Below are 19,647 nucleotides of genomic sequence, written 5' to 3'. Positions count from 1 at the left end.
CAGCGCTTTGATGTTTGTGCATCACTTCTTTGTCGAAACAAAAATGACCCATTTCTGGCCAGAATTGTTACATGTGACGAAAAGTGGATTCTCTACGATAACACTAGACGTTCTGGACAGTGGCTCGACAAAGGAGAAGCTCCAATACATTTTCCAAAGCCCCCAACTCATCAAAAAAAGGTAATGGTTACGGTATGGTGGGCTTCATTTGGTTTAATACACTACAGCTTCTTAAATCCTGGCGAAACCATCAATGCTGAATCATACTGTAACCAAATTAATACCATGCATCAGAAATTGGCAGTAATGAAGCCCTCTTTGGTCAATCGGAAAGGGCCCATTTTGTTGCATGACAACGCTCGACCACATGTGTCACGTGTTACGTCACAAAAATTATTGGAGCTTGGCTATGAAACTTTGCCTCACCCACCCTACTCTCCGGACCTCTCGCCTACTGACTACCATTTTTTTAGACACCTGGACCACTACTTACAACACATAATATTCAAAAATCAAACGGAACTGGAAAATGCATTTATTGACTTTATCAATTCTAAAAATTCTGAATTCTACTCAGACGGAATTAATAAGTTACCAACACGTTGGGAGAAATGTATTGAGAGTATGGGAAATTATTTTGATTAAAGAACATTGCTTTAAAGTAACTAGTTTCTTTTTTTTTGTTTAATACCAAAATCCTGCATTATTTTCCGGACAACCCAATATATAGTTTGGTGTACCAGATGGCAATGTGAACAACTTTCTTACAAAACAAAGTTGTACTTTTTCTATTGCTTCAAACCTCTGGTATCCCCACATTTGACAGCCATAGCACAGAATAGCACGACTTATCGCCTTAAAAATATTATACTTGACTTTAATAGGGATAGTTTCTTTGAGTAGGAAGGCTGACCATGTGTTATTTAGACCTAATTTAGCCACTGACTCTTTCCAAGAGAAGTACTTTGTCCAAGAGAGTCTCCGGGTAAATATGACTCCTAAATATTTATATCCATTTACAATCTCGATGAGATTGCCCTTGAAAAAAAAAAGTGATCCAGAGAACTCATCCTACCCCCTCTCCTAAACACCATAATTTTGGACTTCTCTAAATTAACTGTGAGGTTCCACTGTTCACAGTAATGTTCAAATACATAGTTTGATATTTCTTTTTAAGCCAGTTACACTATCCAATAGGATAAGAGCTTTCAACAGCTTGGTTATATCAGTGGTTTTTAAAAATTGACACGCTCACACTCTCTTTCCTAAATACATTCTTTCGTATTTAAATCCTATTCACGCAAGTGGGGTGGTGCAGTACTAGATACTCCTACATCCTATACACATGTTATATAACTAATTTAAATGAGGGTCAATGGAGTACCCAATATTACACCATCGCCCTCTCTCACTACATGCTAATATAACAATAATATAATACAAACAACAATATAAAACAAATACAAATATATATCAATACCATGTACAATAAAACAGCCCTGTTACCTCCAAAAAGCGGATTAAGTGATCCAAATACTCCCTGTCAAGCAACTCGCATATCGGGTGGCATTCCTACACACTCCCCTTCCCTGGATACATAATCGGAGTTTGGCCTAAAAGTGTTAGCTTCGCATAACCTGTTCTGATTGGGTGAGGATGATCCCTCTTCTACGATTCAGATCCCCTCTTAGGGCCACCCATTGACCATGCTCTTGATTCGAAACAGATGATTGATGATACAGCTTCTCTGCTGATTGACCTATTGTCGCTGCGAATTTCTTTCGATCTTATTTTTATTGAACTTTTAGCGTATGAAGGCCGGATCGCGGTGGTTAAGTCCGGAGGTTTACTTTGATCAATTCTGATGAGACCTGTTCTGCAAGAAGACAGAATTCATTATTCACACCATGAGGAATGAATGATCGACCCACAGTTCAAACATGATGAAGATGATGATAACTTGACGACAACTTTAATTTGTTCAACCTGTGACCCTTATATGATCTTTTATCATTGTCATCATCTTCTACACATCGTTCCGGTTAGACGCAAGAGATAAGAAGGAAATAACCAGAAATGTAAGGAATCTGCGATTTGTGACTTGTGATCAAATTCACCCTTGTTCTACCCCTGATTGTTTTCGCAAGAGCATATGCGCCCTTATGGGGTTTCCATGTTTTTGCTAAACAGTACATTTGTAAGTAATTTTTATTTGAATCTAGGCCAAGATAAGAACGCGGTACGCCGTGTCAAGCCTCAACCGTGCATCACCTCTCCAATAAATTCTTTCACACCTCTCTTGAAATCGAAAAAAAAATTTAATTATGAGAGTTCCCCATGGGGTCTGCAGGTTTATGCACCAGCACTTTGGGCGTTTTGGATCATTTTGGTCTTCCTGTACTAGTTGTTTTGGTCTGTCAGAAGGGTTTCGGCTTCTAGCCATCTTCAATATTAGCTCCTTGTTTACCTGCGGTTTTGTCATCTCCAATCATCAGAGACTCAGTACTAAAGACGACGAGAAGCCAAGAACGACTAATTTATAATTTCAAATGCTTGCTGAAAGAGGGAAAATGGCATGTTTATAATTGGAAAAATGAAATGTGTTAGATGTTTCTTATAATTCGTGATAATTTTTTTATCATTTTATAGGCACATTTCATTTCAAGTAGACTTAGTCCTGCTAGATGTAGATGATTAGACATGGTGTATTTTATACTGCGTCCTTTAAGAGCTGTTGTATCCCCCGTTCTGTGCTTATAGCATACCGGTGAGTCGTAGTTCATCAAGAAATTTGATTTTTAGGCCCGTTTCATTGGATGAATTTCTTCTACGGTTACATTATACGTCCCAAAGCACTTTCTCTTGACGGGCAAGTGTGTTTGTTATTAAGTGTGTTGGTGTTTCCTCTGTTTTGCGGAATCTACACTCGCCGTGTTGGGTTATACCAATATTCTTGAAATGTCCATTAGTTTACAGTGTCCTGTTAAGAATCATGTTAGGATTCGTAGTTTTTTCCTGCTTCCCATAATACATTCTGTTACTTCTTTCTTTCCAAAATTTGTCAGGAGATTTTTGTTTATGTCCAATGAGAGAGATCTATTGTTCTCTCATTTTCTTTTTATCCTTCTGTCTGAGGACTCATTGATAGTGTGTGTTCCTATGCCACAGAAGGGTTCGGGTCCTATCAGCGATACAGCAGCTTTTTTTCTTGAAAAAGTATCCGATTTTTCATACCCTTCTACTCCCACATGTTCTGGGACCCAGCAGAGGTTGACTTTGTCCTGCATATTTAATATGTTTAGTTTGGTTTTGTAGTTCAGCACCTTCTTTGAACTAATAATGTTTGAACTTATTGATTCGATTGGCTATCTGACGATGTTCTTATTTTTGTATCCTTTTGAATTGGGTACATCTATCGATAGCGTAAAACTCAGCTTGGAAGAAACTAGAGTATTTTACAATGGGTTCCGATTTTGTTCCAGGACTCCTGCTTTCTTACCGAATACTTCCATGTGTTCTAGACAGCAGACGGCTACTAGCCATGCTTATTATACTTTGTATCAATGTTTCTATTTTTTGTTTGTATCAATTCTAATAAAGTATTGTGTACTATATTGTTAAAAAGTTTTTTTAGATCCATCTGTGTACCAATAGATGGTGCCATTTTTAAAGTAGGTGTTTTTCTCTTTTTTTCCATTCTTTTTTGGTACCTAGGTTTGTATGAAAGTTTTGATTAAATTCAAACATCCTTTTCTGTCGTCTCTTGGAGCCATGAGTATGTTCTTTCATTATGTTGTTGTTATCTCTCTATTTTAGTTTTATTCGGGTTGGAGGTTTCTCTTTAATAATACTAATAATTATTTTCTGTGTTGTTCTCGTTATCATGTAGTGTAGGGGGATTAATCCCAATATCTTCTCCGTACCAACAGTGGGAATGTTCTCATTGTTCACATATACAAATGCATGTAATTTTTTCGAATTCTCTTCGTTTTATTATTTCTTCTAAATTATCGGCCCAGGCTTTAGCTCCGTATGCAAGATAAGACTTTTATCCCTATCCCTCCCATCATGGTGTACATCCAAACCAGTTTTCCGGTCTGCATTTCCAGTTTTTCCCGCTATTCTTCTTCACACCATCATAATCTTTATGATGGTGGAGCCGATACGTTCCTTAAATGTCAGTGTTTTATCTAGTGTGGCGCCTAGATATTTGGTCTCTCTTTTAATTTCTATCACATATTCCTGCTAATGTGCCATCTATATATTTTTGACCGAAAGGAAATCTTCGTTTAACGGAATATTTATTGTGAACAATACCTCGATAGCCGCTGTACGGTGTCGGTTTTCATTTGGTTATATTTTTGTCTATGATATGCAAAATGATTTATAAAATTAAAAAATGATAATTTAATACGAAAATGAGAGACTGTATTGTTCCAGGAAGTAAAGGCTTTGATTATTTCAGTTAGAATTTATTATCTACTGCCTTTTACTTTTTATTTGCAGATTTATCACCGTCTACTGCATCTTATCTAATGCGTTATTATAGATTTTTTGTTTAATATTGACCTACTTTCAACGAATCCTGGGATTCGTGTAAACTCAATTTATGATACTTCATTTATGTTTTATTTTAACTTTTAAAGAAACATAAAATTGGGTTTGCTCTGTTTTGTTACTCTTGACATTCGGTTAAAAATGTCCGGGAAGAAGAAGGGGCCTTTGTCCAGGGAAATGGGCGGCACATCTCATCTCATGGGACACGGCTCATTTCGTTCGGCTAAGAGAGGATAAGGCCAGTCGGTCGGGAGTGACCGTGTGCATAAATCCTAGCTTAAAATAGTAAAATAAAAAAAGGGTTATCGAAAGTATTTTTAATGGATTTTAATGTCGATTTTGGCGAGTTCTTGGGCTCCGTCAAGCACAGGTCGCAAGCTAATGCTCGCGAAAGGGACAGGACACTAAGGTAGGTGACAGCATGAGTAAAACAAAAAGAAATTTTGTTTTCGACATAATCATTCATGAATCTTCAATCATTCTTAAGAACAAACCTCTGATCTGGCCGGAAATAAGCCAAAATATGCGAATCCAATGATGCTGATATAAATATTCTTCCTTCCAACCAAAACTAAAGTTGTAAAAACGCTATTAAATAAGTGCGCGGTCTTGAAAGACCAACACTCTTCATTACAGACTTTCTACAATGTGAAGTGCAGCTAACGTTATTTTCCATTTCGTCTCTGATGGAATTATCCGAATATATGGAATATGAAAAATTATTCCAACCAAAAGTTATTATAAATCAACTATTATACCACATACACCATCACGCGTGTTTGTGAATTTATGTTTGTTAACTCATAGATAACACAAAAACTATCTTTACATTTCACGTTTAAGAACTTAGTAGAATCTAAATATTGAAACATTAGCATAAGACACAAATGCGCCTATAGGGTGTCGGTGGCCGCAACCATTTAGGCGTTTACACGGCGCTCATCTCTGTAATGTAAGTCCTGGGTTCGAATCCAGAGGCCCTTTACTTGAACCCGATATACTTAAAAAAGTTTTTGTTTTTTTTCAAAAACCGGAACCCCGGGGTTGATATGACCTCTGCTGTTGCGAATCCCCGTTAAAATAAACAAATAAAAAATAAAGAAAGTATTAATAATAAAATAATTCGCAACTATTTTACTATGCGTTTGTCATAATACTGGATACTCTTGGAATGGTACCTTGTAAGAACAAAATATTCTTTTCGACTGTACTTCAGAAGGAGAGTGGCTTCCGCCTTTCAGATCTTAACAAATCGATAGGTGACCCTCGGCGGATCTTAGAAGGGTCATCATCTGCTTAAGAATAGGTCATGCGAGGTTGACCTACAAACACTTACTTTCGAGCCGAAGCGAGCGTATGCATCCCGCTTATGGAGAAAGATTGCTTGATGTGACCCATTTAATTGAAGGATGGGATCCTTTCCTCCATATAGAGAGCGTGAAGGAATGCCACCCGATGTATGCTTGAGCATAGCAGGTCCCCTGTTCTAATCTTTAGAGGAAAAAGGGCTGTTTTACGGTATATAATCCTTCATACATATCGTGTTTGTTGTCTTGTTTCTTTGTGTGGTTGAGAATGAATGTATTTATTAGCGTGAATATGCAATGTGAGAGGGCCAATAGCAGAAAATAGAGTACTTCATCGTTTTCTCCATTAAATTAGTTATATAAATAGATACTAATGAAGGAATATCAAGTACTCCATCACCCTGAGTGAATGGTATGTAAATATTTAAGAATACATTTAGAATGAGTGACGGTGTGAATGAAGCATTGGTCATCTTTTTGTAAATAAGATTGCCTGGGCTTTATCGACATTAATTTTTATCTTTATATGTACATAAAAGTCCTAATTGACTGTAGTAATTAATTAAATTAATTATACTTATAATCTAAGGTCTTGTTTTAGATGAAAAAGCAAGTGTCACAAGCGGGATCGAAAACAAGGCAAAAAGAGGGAAAATTCAAAAGGTTGCGATGAGGAATTGCTGTCCGGGTGGATCAGATTCGTGTTAGTTCAAGTGGTTAGAGAAACGGCGTATTAGCCAAAGGTCGTTGGTTCGAATCCAGCTCATGACACTTGCTTTTTCAACTCAACCAAAGCCTTAGATTAAAAGTATAATTAATTTAATTAAATAATACAGTCAAGTATGACTTATATATACTTATCAGATTTCTTCATGTCTGCAGTGTGATGTACCTGCAGTTTGGACATTTATGATCATGATGGTCTGCCCAGCCTCACAGGTTTGGTCAGTCGGACTGTCAGCTTTACCATCTTCAACGCTGGGTCTGAATGCTTCTGATAAACCAAACCTGTGCATCACACTGCAGACCCTATTAAGAAATATAATAAAAAAATGAAAATATTAATACTCCATTCACAAGGGTGTGACAATTTCAATAAATAATTAAAATGATAATTTTTAAATTAGTTCATTTAAAATTATTGCTCTATTCCTTTTTATATTCTCGATATTTATATTTTCTGATGCAACAGAATTTCTTTATCAGCCAGTTAAACTACTATATGATCATTCTTATTTGTTAATTATTTTGTAAGGTTTAAGTTTTGTATTTTTTTATATCTTTTTTTACGAGGGTTTTTCAATTACTAGGTTATATGAACCCTCAGGGTGCTGGTGTTTTTGAAAAAAGCCCTTTTTTTAGAATGTCTTTACCAGACAGTGATGACCATTGTATCAATGCCTTAATCGTGGAGCCACCGATGCCCCTTAGTTTCTTTTTTATTTTTAAAGATAAACCACTTGGGAGAAAACGCCATTTTTAAGTTAAACAGCTATGGCCCTTTTTTTTCACGCAACTTTTCCTTCCAACTAAATATGATGAAATAATCAAAGAAATGAACTCTAGCTAATAAACAATCTCATAAGATTATTAGAAAAAGCATTATATCGGGTTGTCCGGAAAATAATGCAGGATTTTAAGTTTTCATTAAAAAAAATCTATATAAAATATTCTGTTTACGTTTACAGGATTACTCNAAATTATTTTGATTAAAGAACATTGCTTTAAAGTAACTAGTTTCTTTTTTTTTGTTTAATACCAAAATCCTGCATTATTTTCCGGACAACCCAATAGCATTTCTTGACTCCTTTGGCCATTGGGGCCGATTTTCTGGCTCCTTTGGTGGCCAGTTGTTTCCTGGGGGCTTTTCCTTCAATGGATTTACACAGGTGGTCTGCTGTGGTGCCATTGTGAGCGAATTTCACCAGTTTGAGATGAAAAAATACCAAAACAAATCTGTAAAAATAGACAAACCAAGATGGTCAGAGATAGTAAAGTTAGGTTTATCTCCTACAGACTTCATTATAATTCACAAATATTAAAGTTATTGTGCTACATTTAAAACTTTTCAGTGTTAACACAGCGTTCACAATATTACGTACATTAATTCCGACAGAACCACCTGATAGGAAGCTGTCCAAAATTGAGACTTTACGACTTGCAAGCAGTTACATTCAACATTTGACATATCAGCTTATTGCAGGTACTTTTTTTTAATACAGATTTACAAATGTACTAGTATTATCAATGTGTACATTTCAGAACCAATGGACAGCCCGTGTGCAAAACTCCAGAGCAAGCAATGGACAAAAAAAGACAAAAGGTCAAGTCTGTGCACTTTCTGTCTCACTAACATTAAAAAGCAGGTAATTTTATCATGTATTCTATATGATCTTTCTGTTTTTCTTATAAAAATAAACCATTACATTCAAATATTTTCAGAAACTTAAAACTGCAAATAATGATTATCAACATGAAACTCAGCCCATTTTAGAAGAGCCTATGGATTTGATTGATCAAAACTACCTTATGTATTCCCACCAATAAACATTTTTTATGAATTTAAAACTTTTTTAAAATTTCAGATGAAGATATGATTCAATCAAATGGAAATCAAACAAACAATTTTTTTATATTCAATAAAAAGTCAAATTGAAATGCAGAGGAATTATATATTTATAGACATTTAAAGTGTAACGCATTATCTCTACGATAAAAGGAATTATGACAAATATACACAACCAGTTAATTTCAAAAGCTAAACCGAAAATCACAGCTTTATTATGCACTAACACTCTACTTATTAAAAAAACATTTTCAAAATTATATTTAATTTGAAAATTAACAATAAATAAAATCAATGTATTACTAGTAACCTACACAACTAATGTACACTATTTTAAAACACACTTGAAAAACATCAACAACTATTTATTCATGTTAAACACTATTTAGCAATCCATTCTTTTCCACATATGGAGATTTATTTTTTAGAAATTAATTTAAAAGATTTAGAATTTAAGATAAAAATCCATGTTTAAAAAAATATAACTTCCATTGAAAATATTACAAGAATAAAATATTAACATATTTGTCTACAAAAATAGTTAAAATCCAAAATAGAAATGTTATTTTTTAATTAGAAATAATTTATTCTAAAAATCCAATTATATGTAAAACAAAGACAAATTTGACTAAAAACAATTTTTGCTTTCTTTTTTTAATTCTCTCTTCCCCTGGCTTTGTGCATACACATATGCCAAAACATTACATTTCAACAATTAATACATTCATCACAATAAACATTTCTTCTTTGTACGACAAAATACTATATAATTATTAATAGGTGTATATATTTATATAAATATATTTATTCGGAAAATTTTATGAAAATAATGGAGTTAATGTTACAAAACAAAACTTCATTTGCGCAAAATGTTTCATAAGATACACACAAGAGATGTACAATTATAATTATATTTTGTATCTTTTATGTATAATAGGTAACTGATTAAATACCTAACTACTTATATACCAGAAGTTCCTTTGGTTTCAATATTAACAAGCAGTTTAATTATATTATTTTTTTGGCAAATAAATACTGATGAACACAATAAATAAGCTTTGTTGTACTCATAACGTTATAAGCATGAGATTATACAATTATACCTCCAATTCTGGAGTAGGAAAAATTGAAAACATATTTACTATTGGATAAATATGGTGATTATAAGCTTCCACAACCAGATTATAGCAATAATGAAATTTTCAACAACTCAGTTTCATTATAATGCAATTAGATGCATGCTGTGCTTGTTCAAATTGATTTTGTATCCCACATTAAACTTTATCCTCTCTCGTCTTGTCTTATTTGTACAGTTATATAATAAGTACCAATCAATTAAAAGCCATTTGATATCTTTGGAAAAGAAAATTCAGGCCATTATTATGCACTAAATACAAGAATTCTAGATAGTAGCAATTTGTAAATTAAATTAAACAAGCTAATACATTTTGACTGAATATAAGATATGCTTTGGTTTGGTATGTAATTATTACATTTAGTTAACTAAATTTGTACTATTTACTGTTCTCAGAAAATTTTATAGAAGAAAAGACACAAAATTATTCCCCAAAAACATAACAATATTGATAGTAACTATTAACATTAGTTTAAAAAAATCTTCTTCTCTTGGATTTCAATTTTATTTTAATTTTTTACCATGAATATGATTCATTTTCAATTAAGATAGGCTTTTGTTAATAATTATAATAATAATAAATAATTGAAGATACTGTTTATTTTAAAATATAGATAAAATTAAATAAAAGTTACTTTAACTTCCATTTTTGAAGATTTATTCCTCATTTTTTCAAGAGTAGTTCATTTTGTCAATCAATTAAGATAAATGTATACTTTTATCTTTTTTTTATTTTATAAAATCTGAAGAAAAAATATCAATTTAATTAAAATAACATAGGAAAAACTTTAACCTCATTAAAAATTAAAAACATTATAGGCTTAAAATTTATTGGTAAAAAAGTCAAACTCAAATTGAGCAAAAAGGCAAAATTATTCAAACATTTATGTTTATCTTTGGAACTGAAAACTATAGAAACTTTTTTCAATTCACCAACTACAGAGTAGGAGTTGCTAGTGGTTCCCAGGGGGAAGAGTTAATGTTTTTGCTTACCGTGACATGGCCCCTGATGTAATACACATTGTGCTAGTTGTTAAATGTGAACAATGCTGGGTCATCAGTGAAGAATTGTGTGTTGTTCACATGCCGAATTGTCCGTCCGGAGAGGAGGTGGCTGCCATATATGATGCCCTCTTCCCGGTCTTTGACGAGTCCTTGTGAAAGGAGCCAACTGACAAGCTCCTCACCAGTAAAACAAGGAACAAATTCCCATAGTTTTAGCCTTTCAAAAAAATAATAATCATTAGAGAATCTCAAATCAACTATGTGAATATCATTTTACAGCATTTTTATGTTGTAATAAAAATTGAGTAAAAGGTATCAAAGTTTATCAATAGTCAATCGATTTCTGCAAAAGTCGGAATCTAAGGGTTTTATAATGGTAGAATCCCAAATGAGGTCAAATTCAAGTTTTGATCGTTTTCTGATCTATGTTGCTTATAGAATGTTTGTTAAAATTAAATTAATTGTTAAAAAAAGTATTTTGTTGGTTTTTAAATTATCCCAAATTGTACATACTGTATTTTTATTGCAATCTTCATAAAAAACTCTGTAAAATGATATATCCACATAGTTGATTTGAGCAATAAGAAAGGTTAAATAAAAATATTAAGAAATGGAAATCTTTTTTTTTTTTTGTGAACCAGGGCCTATTCATAAGTTGAAGATATGTGTCCGATATTTTGGAGTGTAGAATGAACAAAAAAAATTCGGCCCAAATCCTTGACCCACCAACCTGGTTGTGTCCCCTTGTAAGACTCAAATATCAAGGAAATAAAACTGTTTGAATGGAAACCAATATGTAACTAATGCACAAGCAATATGCTTTGTTTATAATAGGAACGAAAAAGAATCTAGAGCAATCTATAATTGTAAATAAGCAAGAGGTTTTGTATTACTAAACCAAACTTTCAATGTATTTATTTTATTTTTAGGAAGTATTAAAATTAAGTGACTTTATTCTAATTGACTAATGTTTGATAGTGTGCTCTTGTTGAAGAATACCTTGAGCTGTAGCATCTCAGAAAAATAGTGGTTGTACACAAACACATAGGTCTGGAGGGTAACAAAGAGGTAGATAAGGCAGAAAACCGCTGCTAATAATGCAATAAAAACAAGATTAAAAGAAAATGACAGGTTGGTGCATACATAAGGATTGAACAAGGGAAAATGAAGAAATATTTGTACACAATGATGATTTGAATGATAGCATAATTAAATTTTATAAATTACCTTCTCCTTCTAACGATCTGGGCCTGGCATGGTTGGATATGATAGGTGTTGAATTGATAACATAGATGTTGTGTTTCTGATGGTAACTCCTCTACTCTTGGAAGTACAATAGGCTCACCTTGAGAAAATGTCTCAATAATTCTATAAATGATTAAATAAATACTAAACTCCTGAATCATGTTTAGATATTTTGATTGATTGCCTTACCCTTTAATCAGCGGTTGCATCAATGAGATAATATCCAATCCGAATATGAACAGAACTATAAGACTCTGCCCACGTTTCAAAGAGACGTCCAAAAATGCCAATTCAACATAAACGCCAGTTATATCCTCGACAACGCACCATATAAACAATGACAAGTCCTGAAAATTGAGTTAGTTGTTATTAAATAATTAATCAATTTGAGTGTTTATATGTACTTACGACAAATATTGAACAGACGAGCAGAAGGACAAGTGCTAGGTGGTGAACTGGCTGAGTGTCTTCATTATTATTTCCCACACTTGGTTCCGTTTTAGGTAGGACAGGCTCATCATCTCTGAACAAAAGTATAAATATTATATATTTAAACATATTAACATATATAAAACAGTTGATGAACATGATACTGAGATACTGTTATTGATGTTGTAAGAAAACAACATTTTCTTATTCTCACCTGTTAGCAATATCTTCAGAGCTTTGCATAACTTCATTACTAGCATTAGCTTCTCGTGAATAAACTAAATACCTTGCATACCGTTTTTTGTATCTTTGTTGAAGCACCATATAAATTACACTGACTAAAAATTAAAAAAAAAAAATCAATATGAAAGAAAAATTTGATAACCTAATAAGAAAACATACCGATTAGGCAAGCAAGAAGAATAAAAATATTTATCCCTGCTTCCACATTTCCAAAAGTCAGGCTGTATTTTGAATTCAATGAGCTCTGGTGTACCTGGCCAGTAAGCAAAATCGCAGCGATGAAGAGTAGAGGCATGCTTTAAAGAAAATACACATATGAAAAACATTTTTTTTAAATTATTATTTCAACATACCACCAAGCCACTATACAAAATATAGAAAAGAGGTGGTAAACAGTAGCGAAATTGCGAGATTCTATTAAAGCCAGGCAAATTGCAAGGCAGGCTGTCCAGATCCTTGAGCTGAAATCACCCATGTTGACGAAAAAGAACTGAATGTAGTCAGTATACCCAGCACCGATAGTCCCAATTAGAACCCCAACACAGCTAACAAGCTGAAAATTTTCATTTTTAAAAATCTAGAACAAATAAATTTTTGGTAAATTGTACCTGAGAGATAATCAAACACATTGTTATTTTCTGAGGCAGACTCCACATATTTCTTTTGATAATATACACAACCAAGAGAATAATCTAAAAAGTAAAAATAAATAAATAATTGCATAAATTAATCAGAGATTTTTCTATAACTAAAAATAAAGTAATTCCTGGCATAGAGAGAGGCTTAATGTCCAACTGCCCATTGAGTTCGTGAATGTGGGGGCAAACCACTTTACAACACATTTTCATACCATCATCAATTAAAAAGCCATGAACTCTGCCTAGATTCGAACCAAGGTAGGCAAATACGGGTCAGATGTCTTAAATACTTGGACCCAAAATTTTCTCTACTTCTGGCCATTAAAAACACTTACACAAGCAACCCCAGCAGCAATGCTTAGATCAACTTCGAATTTATGTAATGTGGGAATAAAATCCTCTGGAGACAGATGGGACACGGATACCATTTTAGCAGATATGAACATGAGTGGTGCAGAGATGAAAGTGCAAGCTACCATGGCGCTTGCAATCTAAAATTTAATAATAATTGTAAGACGTTTCAAAACATTCTTTTAAAATATTTTGGATGGTTTATTTACCAGCTCAACATCAAGGGCATATGATGTTGCATAAACAAACACACCTGGTGCTGCGGGAAATGTTCCATATAAGAAACCATATGTGCTCATTTCTGTAATAGCTGTAGAGTTAATAGTTGTAGTATGAAGGACTAAGCTAGTGATTTCCCTCAGAACCAGTGGTAGGACAAGTCTTAAATTAAAATGTAAGTTGTTATACAGATTATATTTAAAATTTTAAATCAAGATTTTATAAAATCAACCTACTCTTTTACAGCAATGAGAAAAGCAGGAACAAGAAGAGCCTCTCCTCTGAAATTTCTCACATTGCCTACCATCCTGAGCCCAAGAAGAAAAAGAGCTGTTGCTGTAAAAGCTGATCCAAATGCCTAAAACATGAAAAGATAATCAAACAATGTTATAAATATAGTGAAAAAAATAATTCTTACACTAAGAAGGCTTGATAATGCAACAGGGACTTTATGCGAAAAGATGAAATTTCCAATAATTCCAAGTGCTGTCATAAGTACAACTGGGTTGGTTATTATACTTGTCACAGTGCTAAGGAGAAGCTGAAGCTTAGAGGTTGTCATCCCTTTTCTTTTTCCAATCTCCATGAGAATGAAGCCAATAGGGTTCAGCATGACAAGTGACACGGGTGCGATAAGGTACAAGTAGCTGACAAATGGATGGTTCTTTCCATAAACAGTCATCACTGGAAAAGCATAATTTTTAAAAACAATTCAACTGAATAACTAAGAAATACGAAATGTCGAACCAATGGGATATCCAATTGCAAAGTCATTACTCTGAGTGCAAAATATCGCATAAAGCCCTGATCTTCCTGGATCAACGGGCCTGGTGACCAGCAATGTTATTAGAAGGACAGAAACAAAAACAATTGCTTTTGATATGAATACAGATAAGAGGAAGTACCAACAGACTGAGGATAAATCAAGGGTAGCCAAGGAGAGAAAAATAAGGGATGGAAGGGAGAAAGTGCCTACAAAAGTGGCTAGGCCACTTGTTTGCTGTTCAGAAACAATTCCCAGTCGGCCAGCAACATACCTGAAAAAATTAATAAACTCGTTTAGCAAAGAAAGTTTTGTACAAAGACTCTTAACTATAATTTCTGGTCCTTATTAAGATAACTTCAGCTTCTTTATTTGTTTATCAGTATGTTGGTTATCAATGTTGCCTCACCTATATCAGATGGTTTCAGTATTTTGACCATTGCAACTATTTTTACATTTTATCGTTTTTACTGTTTCCTGTCATACAAAATAGCATAAATAGAACAAGAATGATCAGTATTGGGCAAACTGTGAAAGATTGGATTGTTTACATGTATATTATTTATAAAATATTTTCCCATAATCTTTCTTTATGCGTGTTAATCAAATCTGATTTAAAGGGAAGGAATGAAAAAATATAATTTATTTTTTATAAGACTATAAATCAGGTAACTTAAATGAAGAAATGATATTGAAAATCTTAATTATATTTTTCACATACCAGTAGTATTTATAGTAAAGTAAAAGGAAATTAACAGCTACTCGCATTTCACTTCAAATTATTTATTACAATGGAGTTCAAAGCTATACATAATCATCCATACAGATAAAACACTGCTAAGTCCAGTCTCTGATTATGTGTAAATGAAATTTGGTCAAACTTGGTCTATTCCAACTGTCGTTTCAATTTTATCTTCGGTATATTATCTTTGGTGAAATTCTTGTTTGAATCTATCCTAACTCACAAGGACACAATTGGATAGTGAAATAAGTCAGTGCAGTTTTTTATGGTAAAATCAATGAAAATTTTAAGCACTTGTAAATAAATTTAATCAACAATATATGAACAATTTAGTTCCAACCTGTTGACATTATCTTTTGAATTTTGTAATTTCATCCTCCCCGAAATTTTTGAGTAATGAATTCCTCAATGTGTTTTCTGCACTCTTTGGGTGAAGCCATGTTTTTTCCCATTAATAGATTTTTTTAGAGCTCTGACTAAAGGCCTAAAAAAAAGGCCACTAAAGGTGGAATAGCGGATCTAAACCAACCTCCAACAATTTTTGGTGTGTTTGCAAAGACAGTCGGGGGAAAGCATTGGTAGAAAGCAATCCCATTGTGATAGCAAATGCCAATCATTTTTGGACAATTGCTGATTTTAATAATTCTGAATGCGTGCAGCATATACAAAACATAATTGTTTGATTGAGAATAAGATGCTCATAACACAATACCCCTTCCAATCCCACCAAATGCACATTACTTTTTGGGATGCAGACCAGTTTTTTGGAGTTGTTAATGGTTCCTGCGTTTTCAAGATTTTCCTTTCTAAACGTTGTTATAAAGAACCTACTTTTCATTCTGATATCAATCTTTTTTAAAAATTACTGTTTATGTTGTGTTTTAGGAGGGTATTGTGATACTGTAAATTATTTATTTTATTTTTTGAACCAGGGGCTACGCATAGTGAAGTCATTTCAGCCTCCCATTCACTGTTACAATCGACGGGGTACTCAATATTTTGCCATCACCTCATTAAACATACACATAATTTAATTATTTACAAATTCCAATATATACACAGTGCATACATTTCTATATGTGAAAAAACATCTCTGACCACGCCCGCCCAAGTACCATCTTTATATCAGGGCTCATGTTTACTTGTTCCCTGTAAGGGGCCAAGGCAAGGCACTATTCAATCAGATTTTGAATCTTAGATAAGATTTTGACCCACAAACAGGTGCCCATTTGTCAGACAGATAAATTATTACGTGAACATAATATGATCAACCCATATGACACTCCAAAAAACAAATCTATCTGCACTAAGATGCGCTAAAACGCTTACATAAAATATGTTAAGGGTCTCTGCAATGTATCATATTTGATTGTGGGTTATATATGACAAAAACTTGAATATGGTCATCATCAACCAGTTTTTTCCTTTACCACAGTAACCCTCCAGATAAGGTGTTTATTTGACATGCTTCCTTTACATGATTACACGTTCTACACAATTATATTATATTAAGTTGGTTTATTTTTTGTTTTGTATGTGTTTAAGTATTAAATAACTAAGTTTTATTGTCTCATGATTAAGAAAAACAAATTTTATTATATTTATAATTTCTCCAAATCAATGTTCATAATAAATTTAAAGAATGTATCAAAGTGATCATTTATTAACTTTGCTTCATTTGGGGACATCGATTCTCTCAGAGTAGAACGTCTTTTATTAATGATCTGCCCTGGTCTTGTTTTTCACAGAGTAATTCCATGTTTGACTGTCCTGGTTGTAGCAGACATATTCGACTGTCTATAATGCCAAATCGGTGCAAATATTCTCTATTTCAGCCATGACCTGGGTCCGTTTAAAATTATTCATCAAAGTTGGTTACAACCTGTTGTTAATCATTGGAAAGAAGATTTAGTTTGTCTCCCTTCTGCTCATTTTTCCATTCTTCCTGCCAGTTTTCTTTGATGATGATTTTGTTTAAGTTTAAGACATGACTAAACGGCACTTTTGAATATGATTTTTCCAACCATTTACTAAGTGCTGCTTCCCTTCCTAGTTACTCCCATTTGCACCTAAATCCTGATTTTTTTTATAAATCATCAGTGGTTGAAGGATGGTAAAAGTGTTTTGTATACACCAAATCAATATTCCTGGTTCTGAACAAACATGGATGTGCTTTCTCCTAAAGTGTCATTACTCATCACCATGCACCTCACAAATTTTCCTAGCAGTCTGAGCTGTGGTTTTCTCTTTGAAAAATCCTCTAAATAACACAAATGCACTATTTTTTCTCTATATTAAATTAGCAAATCAGTTTTAATTAATCAATTTTCAGAGAATCAGAGAACATTGTTTCAAACCGCAATAGGATAAAATCAAACCAATGAAAAATGCTACAGACATATTTTACAACCCAATTCAAATTCTAATAATTACCTAAGTAAATCAAAATAAACTTTTTTTAAGGTATTTCAACTACGAGGTTTTATGAACCCTCGGGGTGAGTGTTTTTGGAAAAAAAAATTTGTAAGTATGTCAGGTTCATATAATTTTAAATCAATTCTAAATTATTGTTGATTGTTGTGTTCCTCTTTCTGACAGATTACAGACAACATTAGTTAGCTTGTTTGAACAATGTTTCATTTAAAATTTGCCTACTTTAATACTGGATAGTTTGAATTTTTGAAAACACCAGGCCAATATGCCTTCTAAGCAGAAAAGAACAGAAAGAAAAGAATCTTAACACCTAAGTGTCTTATATTATCTAGTTTGGTCTTTTCTGATGATTGTGCTCTGTCAGATGTGTTCAGATTCTCACTACCTTCATGGCAGGGTTTGTATGAAAAACTCTAAAGATGGAGTGAAGCCAAAACTAAACTGATAGACCAAAAAATCAGATATTTAGATCACCCTCCGTATCCCAAGTGTAAGATTTATATTTTGTAGATCAGGCAATAATCAAATTCATACTTCCTATTTTAGCTAGGCATGAAGATGAAAAATTTTGGCCAGTAAACTACGTAAAAAGATATGGGGCACTCTCAATACGACACACAGTAATGAAACATCTACATAGAAAACAAACACTTAGCCCTGAAGATCTCAATAAAGATCGAAACATTGGCACGATAAAGTAACTGTTTTTCTAAACCTACTTCACACCAGTCAGCATCTCACAATCTCCAAATAATATTGTATTATGTTAAATCTATAAAAACTACAGATATTAATGGGTAGGAAGAAAACGGACTCACCCGCAGATGATTACCCCAAAGCATTCGATGAGGGCCGGGTACAGTTTGTCAAAGGGTACGCCGTTGTCTGCCAGCTCATAAACCATGATTTCCAATATTGAATTTTTACGATTTTTAATTAAACAGACAATATGTCATGTCAATTATCTCAGTTCACATTAAGATCTCCAGGTTTCTGATTGTTTTAATTAACTTTGTATCATATTTCATAATAGGCTGTAAACATAAACCATTGTAAATTAATATTAGAAATAAAATTGTAGTGAAAGCAGAAAAATGTACCTTTTTTTATTGGAATAATCAGTTATTCGGCTTCTTGTCAGTTGTAGTTACATTTCTTTGGATGTCATGATTAGCCGGAGAGGGAGACAACGAGCGAGGTTTCACTGACAACCGTCATTATCAGCTGAAAATCAGCTGAACGCCCGGCGGTGAAAGTCCAAACTCGGATAGGGGGAGTGAAAACGCTTGAACTTACGCTCGAACTTGGGAAGATACAGAAAAGCTTTTCAAATAATATTATTTTTATTTATAAAAGTATATTTAGAAAAGAAAACAAAATATTAGATTTTTTTTTCAAAATAACAAAATTATACTTGTAATGGCATGAACTAGTCAGTCGTCCGCATTCTTTATAAATATGTAATGTGTCATTAATCGTAAAATACATAAAACTACTTTATAAATAACTACTTTATTAATATGTTTTAAGAAAATTAAAAAATTCTGTGTCGACAAAAAATCAATATGTATATTCTCCCTATGCACACAAAAATATTTTAAGTAATTTGCATAGATTTCGTTGAAGGTTCATTCCATATGTATTTTTTTAGCTAAGATAATAAAATAACTGCAAAATTCATTTTTCCTGTAGTTTGCAAGATTTGTTATTCATAGGGTTCATAGGGATTAATAGGAGATTATATATGTATGTATATGTATGTATATACAGGGTGAATTGCTACTCGTGCTACAAACTTCTCCAGTAGATTCTTCACCCTAAAATGAACAAAAAAGTTCATATTGTCCATGGTCCGANTACTTATATATACACACACACACGAGACACCCTGGTTATTTATATGTGCATCAGCGTATGTAAATATACATAGATACGTTGTTATTTTATTTCACTAATATAATTTTTTCCTCTTTTGTTTATTCCTTGAGAACAAGATTTTAATCATTTTTTGTTT

The 19,647-nt window shown here is 33.1% G+C and overlaps 2 protein-coding genes across 3 annotated transcripts in view; one reads left to right on the top strand and one right to left on the bottom strand.

Moving 5' to 3' along the window:
• LOC106668633 (transcription factor 15-like) overlaps window positions 1–9,989 on the top strand; it is a 75,506-nt gene extending 65,517 nt beyond the window's left edge. The window contains exons 1-4 of one of the 2 annotated variants that reach the window (XM_014397565.2): window positions 3,762–4,966; window positions 7,937–8,067; window positions 8,127–8,230; window positions 8,307–9,989. In XM_014397565.2, the coding sequence (XP_014253051.1) occupies window positions 4,878–4,966; window positions 7,937–8,067; window positions 8,127–8,230; window positions 8,307–8,411 (429 nt within the window). In that variant the 5' untranslated portion in view covers window positions 3,762–4,877 and the 3' untranslated portion in view covers window positions 8,412–9,989. Of the gene's footprint in view, window positions 1–3,761; window positions 4,967–7,936; window positions 8,068–8,126; window positions 8,231–8,306 lie in introns of those variants that run through there. The other variant, XM_024226869.1, reaches the window with a different exon arrangement.
• Window positions 9,990–10,375: 386 nt separating this feature from the next.
• On the bottom strand, window positions 10,376–18,845 carry LOC106668667 (integral membrane protein GPR155). Its single transcript, XM_014397625.2, has 15 exons — window positions 18,734–18,845; window positions 18,452–18,667; window positions 14,443–14,732; window positions 14,114–14,379; window positions 13,932–14,053; window positions 13,686–13,857; window positions 13,461–13,616; window positions 13,096–13,179; window positions 12,841–13,040; window positions 12,647–12,783; window positions 12,459–12,582; window positions 12,224–12,338; window positions 12,005–12,162; window positions 11,798–11,938; window positions 10,376–10,787 (listed from the first exon to the last, which is right to left on the bottom strand). Exons 2-15 carry the CDS (start codon window positions 18,535–18,537, stop codon window positions 10,592–10,594), a joined length of 2,247 nt encoding a protein of 748 aa, XP_014253111.1. The 5' UTR covers window positions 18,538–18,667; window positions 18,734–18,845; the 3' UTR covers window positions 10,376–10,591.
• Window positions 18,846–19,647: the final 802 nt, after the last annotated feature.

Source organism: Cimex lectularius, unplaced genomic scaffold (genome assembly GCF_000648675.2).
Source record: "Cimex lectularius strain Harlan isolate CLEC.00 unplaced genomic scaffold, Clec_2.1 scaffold7, whole genome shotgun sequence".
Classification (NCBI taxonomy): Eukaryota; Metazoa; Arthropoda; class Insecta; order Hemiptera; family Cimicidae; genus Cimex; species Cimex lectularius.
This window is presented reverse-complemented; position numbering and strand designations above follow the sequence as displayed.

Excerpts from the sequence above, each read along its gene's own strand:
- LOC106668667 (XM_014397625.2), bottom strand. The coding sequence starts at position 18,537 with ATGGTTTATGAGCTGGCAGACAACGGCGTACCCTTTGACAAACTGTAC. Across the intron at positions 14,733-18,451 it reads TTTGGGGTAATCATCTGCGG|GTATGTTGCTGGCCGACTGG; the intron begins GTGAGTCCGTTT and ends TAATTTTTTCAG. Across the intron at positions 13,617-13,685 it reads ATGCCCTTGATGTTGAGCTG|ATTGCAAGCGCCATGGTAGC; the intron begins GTAAATAAACCA and ends ATTAAATTTTAG.